The sequence below is a fragment of the Taudactylus pleione genome, unplaced genomic scaffold, assembly GCF_031769625.1.
Source record: "Taudactylus pleione unplaced genomic scaffold, aTauple2 ptg000147l, whole genome shotgun sequence".
NCBI lineage: Eukaryota > Metazoa > Chordata > Amphibia > Anura > Myobatrachidae > Taudactylus > Taudactylus pleione.
In genome coordinates this window covers 2742372-2761086 of record NW_028284549.1, presented here as the reverse complement: position 1 = coordinate 2761086, position 18715 = coordinate 2742372, and the positions used below count along the sequence as shown (strand labels likewise).

The following is an 18715-nucleotide window of genomic DNA, read 5'->3' as shown; positions in this document are numbered from 1 at the left end:
GTTATTATCTATGTATTCTTCAATAAAGGATTATATTATTATACAATATGCTGTTTGTTTCAGTGGCATTTTGGGGGGTTAGGTCTGTAAATTAATTTGTATTCATTTCCATGTTTTTAAAATGACTCATTGCAGGATAAAAGAGTCTACAGATTATGTAAATATGCCCATGTGTCCCCTAACCAAGGGGAGTCTCCAGGGGCGCTGCCTGCACAAAGCATCGCACTTCTGAACGCAGCACCTTAGGGCGCTCGCCCATCCTGACACATACAAAGCATCACACTTCTGAACGCAGCACCTTAGGGCGCTCGCCCATCCTGACACATACAAAGCATCGCACTTCTGAACGCAGCGCCTTAGGGCGCTCGCCCATCCTGACACATACAAAGCATCGCACTTCTGAACGCAGCGCCTTAGACCGCTTGCCCATCCTGACACATACAAAGCATTGCACTTCTGAACGCAGCGCCTTAGACCGCTCGCCCATCCTGACACATACAAAGCATCGCACTTCTGAACGCAGACCGCTCGCCCATCCTGACACATACAAAGCATTGCACTTCTGAACGCAGACCGCTCGCCCATCCTGACACATACAAAGCATTGCACTTCTGAATGCAGACCGCTCGCCCATCCTGACACATACAAAGCATCGCACTTCTGAACGCAGACCGCTCGCCCATCCTGACACATACAAAGCATCGCACTTCTGAACGCAGACCGCTCGCCCATCCTGACAAATACAAAGCATCGCACTTCTGAACGCAGACCGCTCGCCCATCCTGACACATACAAAGCATTGCACTTCTGAACGCAGACCGCTCGCCCATCCTGACACATACAAAGCATCGCACTTCTGAATGCAGACCGCTCGCCCATCCTGACACATACAAAGCATCGCACTTCTGAACGCAGACCGCTCGCCCATCCTGACAAATACAAAGCATTGCACTTCTGAATGCAGACCGCTCGCCCATCCTGACACATACAAAGCATCGCACTTCTGAACGCAGACCGCTCGCCCATCCTGACACATACAAAGCATCGCACTTCTGAACGCAGACCGCTCGCCCATCCTGACAAATACAAAGCATCGCACTTCTGAACGCAGACCGCTCGCCCATCCTGACACATACAAAGCATCGCACTTCTGAACGCAGCGCCTTAGACCGCTCGCCCATCCTGACACATACAAAGCATCGCACTTCTGAGCGCAGACCGCTCGCCCATCCTGACACATACAAAGCATTGCACTTCTGAACGCAGACCGCTCGCCCATCCTGACACATACAAAGCATTGCACTTCTGAATGCAGCGCCTTAGAGTGCTCGCCCATCCTGACACATACAAAGCATCGTACTTCTGAACGCAGCACCTTAGAGCGCTCGCCCATCCTGACACATACAAAGCATCGTACTTCTGAACGCAGCGCCTTAGAGCGCTCGCCCATCCTGACACATACAAAGCATCGTACTTCTGAACGCAGCACCTTAGAACGCTTGCCCATCCTGACACATACAAAGCATCGCACTTCTGAACGCAGCACCTTAGACCGCTCGCCCATCCTGACACATACAAAGCATCGCACTTCTGAACGCAGCGCCTTAGACCGGAAAGTGGAATCGGTCGGAGCAATCTCCGAGTTATCGCTGATTGGTCCTCCTGCTCACACATCTCTTCGTAGCATCTAAACGCTGTAAATACAAATCATTATCTTGCAGAGCAGCTTTAAAGTAACAGTCAAGTTGTTCAGAAACATGTACAGTACTCATACGCCATACAGTGCTCCTCCTTCTCTGCCTTGTATTCCCTGCAGCGATGCCTTACGCTAATGTCCTATTTCAGCTTCTACTTTTAGCTGCACAGAAGACACTGTAAGTGCATAATTCCCGTCACACCCTCTCTTGTAGCCTAGGCCATCATTAGCACTTTTTACCTTTTGTCTCTATTAACCTAACTGAAAGCTCCTTAACGCTGGGCGGGGGCCTCCTCCTTATGTGTTTGCGGTGACCTGTCAGTATCCTTCTCTGGAAGCAGAAACAAAACACGAGTAAGGCGAGGTCACGGGGAGACCTGCGTCACGTCACGTCACCGTATGAACTGACTGTTCATTGCGACTTGTAGTTTTATATTCATTTTAGGTGTTTTATTCTAAATTTCAAATTTATCTGATGTCTAATATTCAATCCGTAGAGCAAAAGTGTGACCGTGACGTCTCCCAGTGACGGTCTCGCTGCAAATGGGGTGGTGCACTTACAAAGCAGGGAGTGAGGCTACATAGGCTAATGAATGGTCAGATCAAAACATACTCATTTTAATTGAATATACTCATGGTTTAGATTAAATTTAATAATTACATAATCAAGGCACGGAGGAGTTATACTGTTAAAGCAAAATATTATGACATTGATTCTATACTTCTCTACGTTGAATTATGAATATATATGTTTGAGGCATATGTCCCTATTAAGAATATAAATGTTGGTTTAGTGTGTTATTATCTATGTATTCTTCAATAAAGGATTATATTATTATACAATATGCTGAGTTTGTTTCAGTGGCATTTTGGGGGGTTAGGTCTGTAAATTAATTTGTATTCATTTCCATGTTTTTAAAATGACTCATTGCAGGATAAAAGAGTCTACAGATTATGTAAATATGCCCATGTGTCCCCTAACCAAGGGGAGTCTCCAGGGGCGCTGCCTGCACAAAGCATCGCACTTCTGAACGCAGCACCTTAGGGCGCTCGCCCATCCTGACACATACAAAGCATCGCACTTCTGAACGCAGCGCCTTAGGGCGCTCGCCCATCCTGACACATACAAAGCATCGCACTTCTGAACGCAGCGCCTTAGACCGCTTGCCCATCCTGACACATACAAAGCATTGCACTTCTGAACGCAGACCGCTCGCCCATCCTGACACATACAAAGCATTGCACTTCTGAATGCAGACCGCTCGCCCATCCTGACACATACAAAGCATCGCACTTCTGAACGCAGACCGCTCGCCCATCCTGACACATACAAAGCATCGCACTTCTGAACGCAGACCGCTCGCCCATCCTGACAAATACAAAGCATCGCACTTCTGAACGCAGACCGCTCGCCCATCCTGACACATACAAAGCATTGCACTTCTGAACGCAGACCGCTCGCCCATCCTGACACATACAAAGCATTGCACTTCTGAACGCAGACCGCTCGCCCATCCTGACACATACAAAGCATTGCACTTCTGAATGCAGACCGCTCGCCCATCCTGACACATACAAAGCATCGCACTTCTGAACGCAGACCGCTCGCCCATCCTGACACATACAAAGCATCGCACTTCTGAACGCAGACCGCTCGCCCATCCTGACAAATACAAAGCATCGCACTTCTGAACGCAGACCGCTCGCCCATCCTGACACATACAAAGCATTGCACTTCTGAACGCAGACCGCTCGCCCATCCTGACACATACAAAGCATCGCACTTCTGAATGCAGACCGCTCGCCCATCCTGACACATACAAAGCATCGCACTTCTGAACGCAGACCGCTCGCCCATCCTGACAAATACAAAGCATCGCACTTCTGAATGCAGACCGCTCGCCCATCCTGACACATACAAAGCATCGCACTTCTAAACGCAGACCGCTCGCCCATCCTGACAAATACAAAGCATCGCACTTCTGAACGCAGACCGCTCGCCCATCCTGACAAATACAAAGCATCGCACTTCTGAACGCAGACCGCTCGCCCATCCTGACACATACAAAGCATCGCACTTCTGAACGCAGACCGCTCGCCCATCCTGACAAATACAAAGCATCGCACTTCTGAACGCAGACCGCTCGCCCATCCTGACACATACAAAGCATCGCACTTCTGAACGCAGCGCCTTAGAGTGCTCGCCCATCCTGACACATACAAAGCATCGCACTTCTGAACGCAGACCGCTCGCCCATCCCGACACATACAAAGCATCGCACTTCTGAACGCAGCACCTTAGAGCGTTCGCCCATCCTGACACATACAAAGCATCGCACTTCTGAACGCAGCGCGTTAGACCGCTCGCCCATCCTGACACATACAAAGCATCACACTTCTGAACGCAGCACCTTAGAGCGCTCGCCCATCCTGACACATACAAAGCATCGCACTTCTGAACGCAGCACCTTAGAGCGCTCGCCCATCCTGACACATACAAAGCATTGCACTTCTGAACGCAGCGCCTTAGACCGCTCGCCCATCCTGACACATACAAAGCATCGCACTTCTGAACGCAGACCGCTCGCCCATCCTGACACATACAAAGCATTGCACTTCTGAACGCAGACCGCTCGCCCATCCTGACACATACAAAGCATTGCACTTCTGAATGCAGACCGCTCGCCCATCCTGACACATACAAAGCATCGCACTTCTGAACGCAGACCGCTCGCCCATCCTGACACATACAAAGCATCGCACTTCTGAACTTAGACCGCTCGCCCATCCTGACAAATACAAAGCATCGCACTTCTGAACGCAAACCGCTCGCCCATCCTGACACATACAAAGCATCGCACTTCTGAACGCAGCGCCTTAGACCGCTCGCCCATCCTGACACATACAAAGCATCGCACTTCTGAGCGCAGACCGCTCGCCCATCCTGACACATACAAAGCATTGCACTTCTGAACGCAGACCGCTCGCCCATCCTGACACATACAAAGCATTGCACTTCTGAATGCAGACCGCTCGCCCATTCTGACACATACAAAGCATCGCACTTCTGAACGCAGACCGCTCGCCCATCCTGACAAATACAAAGCATCGCACTTCTGAACGCAGACCGCTCGCCCATCCTGACAAATACAAAGCATCGCACTTCTGAACGCAGACCGCTCGCCCATCCTGACACATACAAAGCATCGCACTTCTGAACGCAGACCGCTCGCCCATCCTGACAAATACAAAGCATCGCACTTCTGAACGCAGACCGCTCGCCCATCCTGACACATACAAAGCATCGCACTTCTGAACGCAGCGCCTTAGAGCGCTCGCCCATCCTGACACATACAAAGCATCGCACTTCTGAACGCAGACCGCTCGCCCATCCCGACACATACAAAGCATCGCACTTCTGAACGCAGCACCTTAGAGCGTTCGCCCATCCTGACACATACAAAGCATCGCACTTCTGAACGCAGCGCGTTAGACCGCTCGCCCATCCTGACACATACAAAGCATCACACTTCTGAACGCAGCACCTTAGAGCGCTCGCCCATCCTGACACATACAAAGCATCGCACTTCTGAACGCAGCACCTTAGAGCGCTCGCCCATCCTGACACATACAAAGCATCGCACTTCTGAACGCAGCACCTTAGAGCGCTCGCCCATCCTGACACATACAAAGCATCGCACTTCTGAACGCAGCGCCTTAGAGCGCTCGCCCATCCTGACACATACAAAGCATCGCACTTCTGAACGCAGACCGCTCGCCCATCCTGACACATACAAAGCATCGCACTTCTAAACGCAGCACCTTAGAGCGCTCGCCCATCCTGACACATACAAAGCATCGTACTTCTGAACACCTTAGAGCGCTCACCCATCCTGACACATACAAAGCATCGCACTTCTGAACGCAGACCGCTCGTCCATCCTGACACATACAAAGCATCGCACTTCTGAACGCAGACCGCTCGCCCATCCTGACACATACAAAGCATCGCACTTCTGAACACAGACCGCTCGCCCATCCTGACACATACAAAGCATCGCACTTCTGAACGCAGACCGCTCGCCCATCCTGACAAATACAAAGCATCGCACTTCTGAACGCAGACCGCTCGCCCATCCTGACACATACAAAGCATCGCACTTCTAAAATACACAAGTTATATTGCAGCTCTACATTAAATGCCAACATCAGCCCTGCTCCACACACCCACCTGCATTAAGTAGTAATAGATGCCCGCCAGGCCGTGGGCTGGTCCCACGTAGTGTTCTTTGTACCATTCGTACATTAATGGGCTCTGGGTTCTAATACGTTTCTGAGCTGCCATGTTCTCCCCGGATGTCAGGACCACGTCACACACCTGAGTACAGAGACCCTCATTAAACATCTTAACAAGTTCCTGTCACTTTGTCATCCAGAGATTTTTTTTTATATTCTATCGTCTGCTGCTGAAACATTCATACAAAAAAAGCATTAAATTAAATGTATTTAGATTAACAGTTATAGTGTACAATGTACAGTTATAGTGCACAATGTACAGTTATAGTGCACAATGTACAGTTATAGTGCACAATGTACAGTTATAGTGCACAATGTACAGTTATAGTGCACAATGTACAGTTATAGTGCACAATTTACAGTTATAGTGCACAATGTACAGTTATAGTGCACAATGTACAGTTATAGTGCACAATGTACAGCTATAGTGCACAATGTACAGCTATAGTGCACAATGTACAGCTATAGTGCACAATGTACAGTTACAGTGCACAATGTACAGTTATAGTGCACAATTAGCTTTTGATACGGCAGCTATGGGCTATTTTTTTCTCTGTTAATACATTACCCCTACCTCCCAATATTTTCAATCTGTAAATCAGGACGGCGGGCGTGCTGATGTCATGGCGGGAGAGAGGCTGCGATCACAGGGGGGGCAAGTCCTCACCATGATGGGGGCTGCCCTGTACTCCCCTCCTAGCACCTGTGGACTGCCATGCATGGCACCAGGTCACTGCTGCTCTGCTATGTAGGACACTGGTGAACGAGAGACACCACCCAACTTTCTTACTGTGGGACGAAGCATTTAAATGGGGACTGTCCTGCCTATATCGGGACAGCTGTTAAGTTGTATAGCCCCCATATAGCGGATATAAGATATACCAAGCACAGTGAAATAAATAAATCACTAGATCTTGGATAAAATGAAAGCAGGCAGATAGGTCACGTATAAATCAAATAACACTGTTTTTTTCTGCTGTGTCTATGTAAAGCATACTGGCAACCACTAGGGGGCGTGTACAGTGCCAATCATGGGGAGAATGTGAACTGTTCTCTATCAGGAAGATATCAGCAACACAAACCCTGGCACACATTACTCCTCTCTCCATCCACCGACTCACATCCTGAGCATAGCCACATAGACGGCTCCCACCTCCTGTATGCAGCGCACAGGAATCTTCTCCTCCGCGTAATGCTTGTTGATGAACAGCAGGGTGTAAAGGTAACCCATCCGGCCATATAAGAGTTCATCCGGTAGCCGGGACTCGGACTTGAGCACAGACGGGTGCATTTGGAGCACTCTGCAAAGATACAAGCGATGGGATAACTAGCAGAGGCATTGTTATAGCAATATGGCAGATGGAAGTGACCCAACATAGGGATCTAAGCCTGAGACACTAAGTTTACCTTATGCAGCAATGTAAAACAGCACTGCAGATCATCTTCCCTGCATAGCTCTGTATTTATTACATCACATTAATGAGCAAACATCACTCGTGGTGGTATATTTATTATTAAATGGCTGCTCCTTCCTTATCAGCGCCAAGGAACTGGCAACTGAGTAACATACTATCAGGAACGGACATGGGAGACGATCGGACAAGAATTATGGGAGAGTGGGGGTGTTCCCTGTAACAACCAGACACTAGCTATCATTATCGAGAATGTACTAGATAAATGATATCTAGAATTTGATGGGTGTCACCTCCACTGTTCATTTTTAGGACTGATAAAGCTCCCCCTAGCTGTGGCTGTAGGTACTGTAACAGCAGCTCCTCGCTATCTATGGCTCTCCTGTTGAAAGGTTTGAGTGATGTATAACTCATAAAAAGCAAAGATTACCTAGTTTCCTGTGTTCCTATTATAGACAGACGTTGAAGGGAGCTGTGAATAGTGAAATACAACCTTTGTCGTACAACCAGAACCACAAATATGGCAGAAAACAATAATGTGACATTCCACTAAAACGTACAGAGACAATTAGCCCAATAATGTAACTTGTATGTGGATACAGAACTGGCTTTTACATGTGGCACATGGAATATTTCATTCCGGAAGTGCTGTAACAGCGACGGGTACAGGATCTTTATAAGCAAAAATAACAAATGTACAATGAGACCTAAATGATTCTGCTGATACCAATACAAGTACATACAATGGGCAAACCTCCAGGTTCTGCTACTAAATTCAGCGTACGGGCATCTACGCCCAATTAGTGACCACTCCAATATGGCACCAATGGACATGCAGGCATCTATAACAGTGGTCAGGGAACAGGGGTAAATTACCCCACATGGGGTAAAAATGAAATTCCTGGGGGTAATGGACGGACAGCCGGGCATGCATATTAATCATTGCATGCCCGGCTGTCCGTCCATTACCCCAGGAATGGAGGTCACTGGCGCCGGGTGCGGCGCCAGTGACCTCCAGCCTGGCGCCGCAGGGAGGCTCTAAGCCGGACGCCCGTTGAGATGTTATTACCAGCGGGCGCCCGGCTCCTTCCCTGCAGCGCCGCGTTAGCCGGAGGCTGGAGTTCTCTTCTGAACTCCAGCTTCCGGCTCTCTCCATGCGTACTATGGGAGAGATGTCATGAAGCCGCTCCACAATCCCTGGCCACGCATAGACCCTACTACCGGAGAGCTCTATGCAGCCGGAGATAGGAGACAGTAGACAGCCGGGGACGTACAGGAGGATCAGCGTAGACTGGGACAGACAGCAGGGATCAGAGCAGGCCAGGATGGAGGAGGAGTCGTCACTGCAGGCCGGGACGGACAGAGGCACAGCAGTCACCGCAGGCAACACTCACCACATGACCTCCTGTGCATGATATGAACACCGCAATACTATAGGCACGAATCTCCGCCAGAGCTGATGAGGATCTGCTTCGTCCCTCACTGCAAAATCTAGTAGCCAGGCAGCAAAATCTGGTAGCCATGGCGACCTGGCCCGCGGGATTTGTCGAGCCCTGCTATAATGATATCATCCATTATATACCAGTCTGCACCAAATACAATACATTAGGCCTAGCTCTTGTCCACCACACACGACAGCCTGAGTTGGAACGTAATACAGACATGTGCCATATACATTTTATTTATCCCATGCCACCACAGAATGGCACAACACCTGAAATGTTGCTTTCTCTCCCCTTCATTGCAGTAGCCAGAAAGCATACGTAACGCACAGACATACGGGGGAGATTTATGCAAACTTTCTAAGGAGGATACGTGCGGGTGCTACACATAGCAGATCCTACCCTCCATTTATCTAGTACATTCTATATAATGGTAGCTGTAATCTAATCGCTTGCCATGTACAACACATCCATTTGTCCTCTTTAGCAGGCTTGATAAATCATGTAGATGAGATAGCACAGAGGCCAGAGCCCCGTTACTGGGACAGTAAAAGTGTGTCCCTGCCTGGCGGAATGACACAACATCATAGAACGTTGTGCCAGGGAGTTACGAACACTGGGCACCATCATGGCTAAAGCACTTAAGGGGATCTTAGCACCAACTTCATGTGCAGTGCAGAGGGAATCTGGAGGGTAGATAAGCAGCTAAGGTCACCATAGCAGACTGGATGCCGGGGGGGGGTTACCCAGTCCTGGGTTACTCCTAGATGTATTCATGGGGAAAACTGTTCACACCCCTCAGCAGCACAATTGTAATATCCTCGTGGAGACTCAATAGTCATACAAAACACAAATTCCACCTTATTAGCCTTCCTTACCTACTGTAAATATATGTCACATCCATCCATGTTAACCCTCTCTACTGGCACAGCCTCCCTGCCCCACACCTCAGGGCTACTGGGCACGGGCTGTCACACTTTGGAACAATGAGATAGATGTTCCTGCAAGATTACTATTAAGAGAATCATTGCTTCCAGTCTGTACTGCAGCTGCACAGCGATTGCTAAATACATGAGCCCCATCACCTTACTATACAGAGGCACAAGTCGCTATACAGAGCCGTAACTAGACTTTTTGGTGCCCTGTGCCAGAGAGAGCATTGGCGCCAGGGAAGAGATAGGGGAGGCCAGGAGATGCTGGGGATAAAGGAAGAGGAAGATACAAGTGAGAATGATAATAAACAGGAAAATTGAAAAGGCCCAAACAGCGCCCCCTGCCCTGTACCATGGCACTGGTTGCACCTTAGTTACGGCCCTGTCGCTATATAAAGGTGTATTGTTATATTATACATAGAAGGTGTTTTACCAACCCCCACCTACTGTATAGGGCACTGCAGTGTACTTACTCACGTCTATTCTGTATTAGGTAGATTAAACTCCTGCTATCAATGCATTTAAATCTTCATAAACCTTGGCAATCCCTCCTGCGGTCTTGTTGGCAAAGCTAGCTTAATGTGCACACATTGGAAGATAGGTCTTCTTACTGCTGGGCAGGCACTATATGATATGACATTCAATCAGCCGACGAACAACGAATGCATCGTTCACAGACATATCGCATTGGCCCTGCAGCACGCACCGCTGGCTGTGTGCGCATGCGACCTGTCAACCGCCCGTACACTTGCTTCAGGGACCGCCGGTGACTGACATCTCAACTGGGCGGGCAAATTTCCCAGCTGTGATGTCCCCTACAAAGAAGAAACAAGCATGTATGTGCCTTAAGAGAGAGAGGCAGCATTGGGGTGGAGAGTCAGAGCCTCAGCTGCTGTCGTACAGCGCCCTCTAGTGCTGACTGTTACTATCCTTCCTATGCAACAGCCCTGACATGAAAATACATGAACTCAAATCCTATTAATTAGCCTGAGCTAATATACAGCAAGAGATTCCTTTGTGGGGCACTCTTTTAGCATCAAAAATGATCAAATATGAGATAAGTGAAAACACGTTAAAATATACCTTTTCATTTGTTCTTTCCTTAAAAAATTGGGGTATTAACAACATATAACCCAGTCACCCCTTAAACAAACATACAAACAATTTTATTTGACTACCAAGTGGTGAAGATATATAATATATGTAATATCCTCTTAATAGAGTATATATATATTTCAGCTTGATCCTGGGATCAGAGTGCATCACATTGTGAAGTGTCCTTAGTGGAATAGTTCTATTTAGGGACAATACTCCATCAAGTTTCCTATTTGAATCTTATATTGGATCATATAAAACTCCAAATTCTGATGTGTATGCCCCCGATGAAGTCCTAACGGACGAAACGCGTTGGATTGTGATTTATTCATTGGTCAGAATGGAGAAACCTGCCTATTTGAAAATTTACCCAGTATCAGGATATCAGTTGTCATCTTCCTTTGTAAAAACCATTGGAAAGCTAATTGTGTAAGCAATTTTTATGTACAATATTTGTATGTCAGATTGACAAAATAATTTGAATAAATATATTTGTCTACCACATCTAATAGTGGGCCATTGGGCCATTTTTTCTTGGGTGTTTTTCTGGTGAGCGGGTCTTTTTTTTAGAAAATTTATTTTGGAGTTTATGGAATCTACTATCAACTATAGAATCGGTCCAACTTCCACCAAAGAGAAAATTTGCACATTATGAAAGAAACTTGTGTTTGTGGACATTTTATCAGTATCAAGTTCAAATTATAAAGAAATTGTTTTTTACTATTGATTGGTGTCATATTGAAAACATTCAATTATTTGTGCCCTCTAAGTATTGTTTGTTTGTATATATATATATATATATATATATATATTTATTTAGATCAAATAAATGTAGCATACAACCTTTTCCTGCATCTAGTAAAAAGATACAAAATCATCCAGATTGATAGTTTAGTTTTTTCTAGATAAATATCTTATGAGAACTTTTCTATCCACATCGCGGCAGTGATGTTTATTAAACGTCAGCAAATTATGTTAGCATAAACATGTGTCATTATGAAGTAAATTGAAGTAAATCCCCTTATTAGAAAAAAACTGATACATATCAAGTTTGAAAAAAGTGTGTGACCTCAAGTTGTCTTCAAGCATTGAAAAAATTATAATCGCCTTCCCACATACTGTCATCATATACAAAATAATACAGTCTAATAACTTGTCACGAGAATAAGTTATATGGGTAAATGGCAAAATCCAGCAACATAAACAATGTTACCATAAGAAACCCTGTGTATCAAGAGACTAAACATTTCCCCGTTGCGGGGCCAGATTCGGAACCCTTACCTTGTGACGCAATCCTCTGCCTCCTTGTTATTCCCCAGCTTATAGAAAATAGCGGCTGCTACGGCATAGGACCCTGCGCAGCCGCACAGAAAGGTGACGTCACGCCGATTCACGCAGCGAAGGCCTTTGGAGGCATACTCTTGTGCCCTCTGCAGGTAGGATGGATCGCCATACACGTCAGAGAGGTGCAGGTACAATAGGGCAATCCCTAGAGTAGGTATAAGCAGAACACTGAGAACGGTTACTTTTTATGGTACAGACACGGAAAGGTGATTCAGCACAGTTCTCCAGAGTTACTATATAATGCAATTTACAGTAAATGCAAATATCTTCTTAATGCATATGATAGACCTGTGTGATTTCTGCATTACCATAACCAGCTATGCACATCCACTTACTGATATAGGGGGCTGATTCAAGTAAGAGCATCTAGCGAAGCAATGTGCGCACATGAGCTGCACTTACGTTAGCCCCTAACTTGCGGTACTTTAATATGCACCGCTATGGGGCTCCAAACTAAAATGCGTTACTTAGGGGCGAAACCAAAGTGACTTAGGGTGCAGCTACTGGCATGTCAATGACAAGGGCACATCGCAGGCATACCCCACAATTTGCCTGTAACTGTATTGATCTCTGTGTTTTATATAATAAGCAATAAATGTGCAAATTCCTGAAAACAATGGTGGATTTGGGGTTTGATAATTAGACATGACAAGGAGGTTAGACATAGGGTATCCTGTTCAGATGGTAATACGTTTGCATGGGAATATCATGGATCAATTAGGATCACCATTTATCCCACTGAAACATTAGGGATTAGACACATGAACGTATTATTATGATATGTTGTATGGGGAGAATAAAACTGGACAGATACATTGCAGGCTCGTTCATTGTAGCTATTGCTAGCTGGATATACCGCCCCCCTTCCCCTGTATTCAGAGAGGAGAGGTGATTTTTGAAAGCTGACTCAGAAGTAGACACAAGTAAATCTAAAGCCGGGTACACACTAGACCATATCGTCCACATCGACCAGTGTGTACCGGCTATGTCGCTGACGATGCGTTCTACCACGCGTCCTCAGCGACATCGCCCCTCGGACCTGCATACGGGTCTAACGGGCGATATCGTCAGCGGGGCGCTGTCGTTCCGTCGACCTCGCCCAGTGTGTATGCACTGGCCGATCAGGGCACCCCCGCCGGGATCCACCACGAACGACGTTGCGCTGGGTACACATCGTTTAGTATTTATTTTTTTTTTGTGAAAAATGTTGACACATTCTGCCGATGATATACTGATATATAAATGTTGCAGACTAGTAATGGGGCCCATACATCAGACAGCTAATGGGGCAATTCTCAAATCTGTCGATATCTGGGTCGGGTCATCAGTGAAATCCAACATATTGGACAACCCTGATTCGCCAATTCTGACCCAAAAATAATCAGTATCGGCAAAACAGGGATTTTTAACATGCCGTATTTTGCCTATTCTCTAACGTCTGTGATCTGCGTCGGCCTGTAGATGTATGGCCTGCATAACACATCCATTAGTTTCTGTAAATGAGATTTATTTTGGGCTCTGTTCGCTCAGCGGTGGGAGAACGATTAGATCAGTGTCATGTAGAACGTGACAGTCTGCTAAGACTTTGGAGAAAGTTGTGGCACGTTTCAGTGTGTTTAAGGCGTGTGTGACTAGCGGCAGCACTTTTTTTGGTACAATCTTCATCTCCCACTCATCCAGGTGACTCCAGTTTTTCAGTGAACTGGGACAGAATCTTCTCTGATCTTGGACTGGTCACAGCAGCACAGACTATTTCAGAGGAGTGTGCTGATCTTGCGGAAGATGATGCCCTGGCGACACGGGTGTAACTATAACCGAAGCAGCACATGCGCTGCTATAGGACTGACAGGAGGTGGCGCTGACTTTAGATGCATATATTACCCTTAATTATAGCATATTCTAACATTACACATTTTGTTAGTTTGCATTTGTCGATGTAAGTACATAAGGGAAGTCTGTTCCTCATTACCTGACCAGCCTGTGTACACAGTAAAGTCTCCCGGATCTGCAGATTTCAGTCCATTTTCCATGAGCTGTAGGAGTCCTTTGATTGTGCCGTTCAAGCGATTAACAAAGTCAGGAGTCAGCTGTAAATAAAATAAGTCGCTGTCAGATAATGAATGAGTGACCCATCGTGTCTGTGCAGACAGGAATAAGACATGTACGGTGTCATATAAATGACGTACAGCGCAGGGGACAGCAGTCACACCACTGGCCTCATCACTGCCAGCCTCAGGGAACACAAGCGCATATACATGATATACAGAATTGTTTGGGTCGAGTCGTATAAAGGCGATGCTGGGGGTCAGTCTTACTTCAAATTTTCCTCGCACCTGTGGGATCTGGTTCTTTGGACCTCACCGGGCCCAAAGTGAGCTCTGTATGTGTGTCAGGAATCAGCAGCTTACGACCGGTCAGAGAGAATATCAACACACAGGCAAGGGGTGGCCTCAGATATCCTCTACAGTGTATTAGTTACAGTGACATTTTATAGCACTCTGGTAACAGTTGGTGGCAGTCTCATAAGCTGGGTACACACTGACAGATATATTGGCCGATGAATTGATCGGCCAATATATCTGCTGCCCGTCGGCCAGTGTGTACCCACGATATGTCTGTGAACGACGTCGTGGTGTGGAGAGACCAATCCCACACTCTCTTGCCCTCCACTAGATGTGCTGAGTTCAGCCACCAGAGAAGGGAAATCAGAGTTCTGGGACATAATCTCATGCGTTGGTGAAGAAAAAGATGGGATCCTGACCACTGGGAGAGGAGGTCGAGTTGAAACGGTTTGGAGTGAAAACGTCCGTAAGGAATCGCCTCGAATGCTGCCACCATCTTTCCCAGAAGTCGAATGCAGACATGCACCGATACCTGACGATGTCGAAGAACCGTCCTCACCATCTCCTGAATGGAGGCTGCCGTTTCCTGAGGAAAGAAAACACGCTAACATACTATGCCCAGGATCATTCCCAGAAACCAGAGTCTCTTGTGTCGGTTGCAGATGAGATTTGGGGAAATTCAAGATCCACCCGTGACTTACAAGAAGTTTGTGAGTCACAGCGATGTTCAGCAATAATTGTTCTCTGGAATGAGCCTTCAGCAGGAGATCGTCCAGGCAAGGAGTAATCGTGATCCCTTGTTGCCGAAGGAGACCCATCATCACTGCCATGACGTTTGTAAATACCTTGGGGGCTGAAGACAAGTCAAAGGGTAAGGCCTGAAACTGGAAATGTGAGTTCCAAATAGCAAACCTCAGAAACGGCTGATATGGTGGCCAGATTGGGATGTGAAGGTGGGCGCCCTTGATATCTATAGATACCATGAATTCGGCTTCCTGCAATAACAGACTGCAGAGACTCCATCTTGAACTTCAATATCCTCAAGTAGGGATTGAGGACCTCATTCAGAGTCGGTCGTATGCGGCCGCTCGGTCGTACCCAGCGATGTTCTCTAAACTGCGCATGTGTAAGTTTCACAATGCGCGTGCGCAAACTAGCTGTTACGATCGGAAATTTCTCTCTCCTTGAACTCGGCCAGGTCGTTAGTTTGAGTGACAGGATGAGGCGTTTGTGGGTTGTCACAGGGGAAGGTGCTTGTGAACAGGGGAGTGGAGATCTGAACGCAGGCGTGCCTGACTATGCAAACGGTGTTTTATGGGAGTGCATAATTAACAAAGTAGTGTCATGGCACACGTGACATGGGAGGTTTTTACACTGACTAGATCGTAGTGCTTGAGAGAGGGTATGGTCAACCTTAAGCTCTACGAGCAGCTCCGATGGTCTCGATTAATCCTTATATGCCCGGAGATGACGTGTTTTGCGATCGAGAAGTGGGCTTGTTTTTAGTCTTACGGCTGCATCCTCCCCTCGCTTGTCCAGCTAACGATCCCATCTTAACGACGCAACTTGCGAGCGCATCATTTGCATATCCGGACCCTTTTCCCTTACGACCGAGCAGCTGCAACGACAGACTCTGAATGAGGTCCTGAGATCTTTCAAGTTCAGAACAGGTCTGACCGAGCCGTCCGGCTTCGGAACTACAAACCACCTGGAGTAAAAATCCTGCCCGGCCTGAGACTTGGGAACATGGAAAAAAAACCTGCGCGGATAGTAGTTTGTCTGTCGCCTCTTGTAATACGACACTCCTGTCGTAGGAAACTGGCAAACCGATGGTGAAAAACCGAGGAGGAGGCTGAAACTGAAAATCGAGCTTGTATCAGTGGGTGATGAGGTCTCCAAGAGTCCGTACAAGATTTCGTCCTTACTTTTCTGAAGTCCCGAAGACGTGCTCCCACCCTGGGGTCCCCCAGGTGATAGGGAAGTCCGTCCTGGGGCACAAAAGGACCGAAATGGGGGCCTCGATTAAGATCTTCTAGTAGGCGGAGCCGCAGACGCAAGATAAGTGGATTTACCCCCGTAGCCTGATTTACCCCCATAGCCTGAGAAGTTCCGCTCCAAATCTCCAAATAAGACACTTCCCGTGAAGGGAAGAGCTCCCACCGCTTTCTATGATTCAGCATCTGTCTGCCATTATTTAAGCCAAAGCGCTCTGCGCGCTGAAACCACCAGAGCTGAAGTTCTAGAGGCAAGATTGCAAACGTCCTTGGACGCCTTTCCAAGGTAAGCTGCAGCTTCACTTAAATGCTCTGCCAAAGGAATAAGTTCCTCCACCGGAAGCTGGTCTCTCATCCAGTCAGCCAATTGTCTTGCCCAAAGTTCAATAGCTTTGTTAGTCCAGCAGCTTACAATCGCAGGGCGCAGAGTCACTGCTGCAGCTGTATAAATGGACTTGAGAGTATTCTCTAATCTCCTGACCGAAGTTTCCTTCAAAGACGTGGCCCCAGACTCAGTAGCGTAGTCTTCTTAAACAAATGCGAGACTGAATGGTATACTGTAGGAGGAGTCTCACAAGATGTTCTGCTATCTGCAGGAAAAACAAGAGATATGGTAAGAACTTACCTTTGTTATCTCTGTTTCTACGAAGTCCATAGGGTCCACAGGGTTGACCTTGGGGTTATAGCTGGAACAGGATCCATGGGCACCACACAGTTAAGCTTTTAGCTCCCAGGATGCACTTGGGTCCTCCTCTATACCCCGCCCCCGAGCCACAGGCACCTCAGTTGGTAAGCAGCCTAGGCCGGAGGAGAATATGGAACAGAGAGAAGGAAGACTGGAACACACAAGAAACCATACTCACAGCAATAGGAGACGGAAAACCGGTGACCAGCCACACAGCCCATTTGAAGCCAGGTGCGTCAGGGCGGGCGCCCTGTGGACCCTATGGACTTCGTAGAAACAGAGATAACAAAGGTAAGTTCTTACCATATCTCTTGTTTTCTACTTCAGGGTCCACAGGGTTGACCTTGGGGATGTCCCAAAGCAGTACAACTAAGGGCGGGGACGCTCCTGTGCTGAAAGGAGTACCCGGCGCCCAAAGGATGCATCCTGAGAGGCAAAGGTGTCAAACGCATAGAACCTCAAAAACGTTTGAATTGAAGACCAAGTGGCCGCCCTACACAGCTGAACAGCAGAAGCGCCACGTCTAGCAGCCCAAGAGGGACCCACAGAACGAGTGGAATGAGCCTTAACAGAGGCTGGCACAGGTAAGCCCTCCTGTGCATAAGACTCACAAATAACGGAACGAAGCCAACGGGCTAACGTTTGTTTGTTGGCAGGCCAACCCCTCTTGTGAAAACCAAAGAGGATAAACAAGGAATCAGACTTCCTAACCGAAGCCGTCCGGTCTACATAAATTCTAAGCGCCCGGACCACATCTAAGGAAGTCTCACCAGCTGAAAGATCAGGGGACTGAAAAGCTGGCACAACAAGTTCCTGATTAATATGGAACTTCGAGACCACTTTGGGCAAAAACTCAGGACGAGTGCAGAGCACAGCTCTGTCCTGGTGAAAAATCAGGAAAGGAGGGCGACAGGAAAGCGCCCCCAATTCAGACACCCTCCTGGCCGAAGCAATTGCCAGGAGAAAAACCGTCTTAAATGTCAGCCACTTGAGCTCCACCGCCTCAAGAGGCTCAAACGGAGGACCTTGCAGGACCCGTAGCACCACCGCCAAGTCCCAAGGAGCCACAGGAGGCACAAAGGGAGGCTGGATCCTGAGAACACCTTGGAAAAAGGTGTGAACGTCTGGTAGTATTGCAATCCGCCGTTGAAACCACACGGACAAGGCGGACACATGAACCTTCAGGGATGCAAGGCGTAAGCCGAGATCCAATCCTGACTGAAGAAATTCCAAGATCCTAGAAACTCGGAACACCTGAGGATCATAAAGTCTGGACTCACACCACTGAAAGTAAGTGTGCCACACTCTGTGATAAATCCGTGCTGAAGCAGGCTTGCGTGCCCTGAGCATCGTACCAATAACCGAACTGGAGAAGCCCCGAGACCTCAAGACAGCTGTCTCAAGAGCCACGCCGTCAAAGACAGCCGACCCAGATCCGGGTAAAGGCAGGGCCCCTGAGACAACAGGTCCCGACGTT

General features: G+C 47.6%; 1 protein-coding gene across 4 annotated transcripts in view; it reads right to left on the bottom strand.

The window, feature by feature from the left end:
• The window catches only part of LANCL1 (LanC like glutathione S-transferase 1), a 119816-nt gene that overhangs the window by 13476 nt on the left and 87625 nt on the right, over positions 1 to 18715 (bottom strand). For all 4 annotated transcript variants that reach the window (XM_088474087.1, XM_088474086.1, XM_088474089.1 and 1 more), the window contains 4 exons: positions 14187 to 14304; positions 12155 to 12362; positions 7146 to 7293; positions 5928 to 6074 (listed from right to left, as the gene is read on the bottom strand). In XM_088474087.1, the coding sequence (XP_088330213.1) occupies positions 5928 to 6074; positions 7146 to 7293; positions 12155 to 12362; positions 14187 to 14304 (621 nt within the window). The remainder of the gene's footprint in view (positions 1 to 5927; positions 6075 to 7145; positions 7294 to 12154; positions 12363 to 14186; positions 14305 to 18715) is intronic.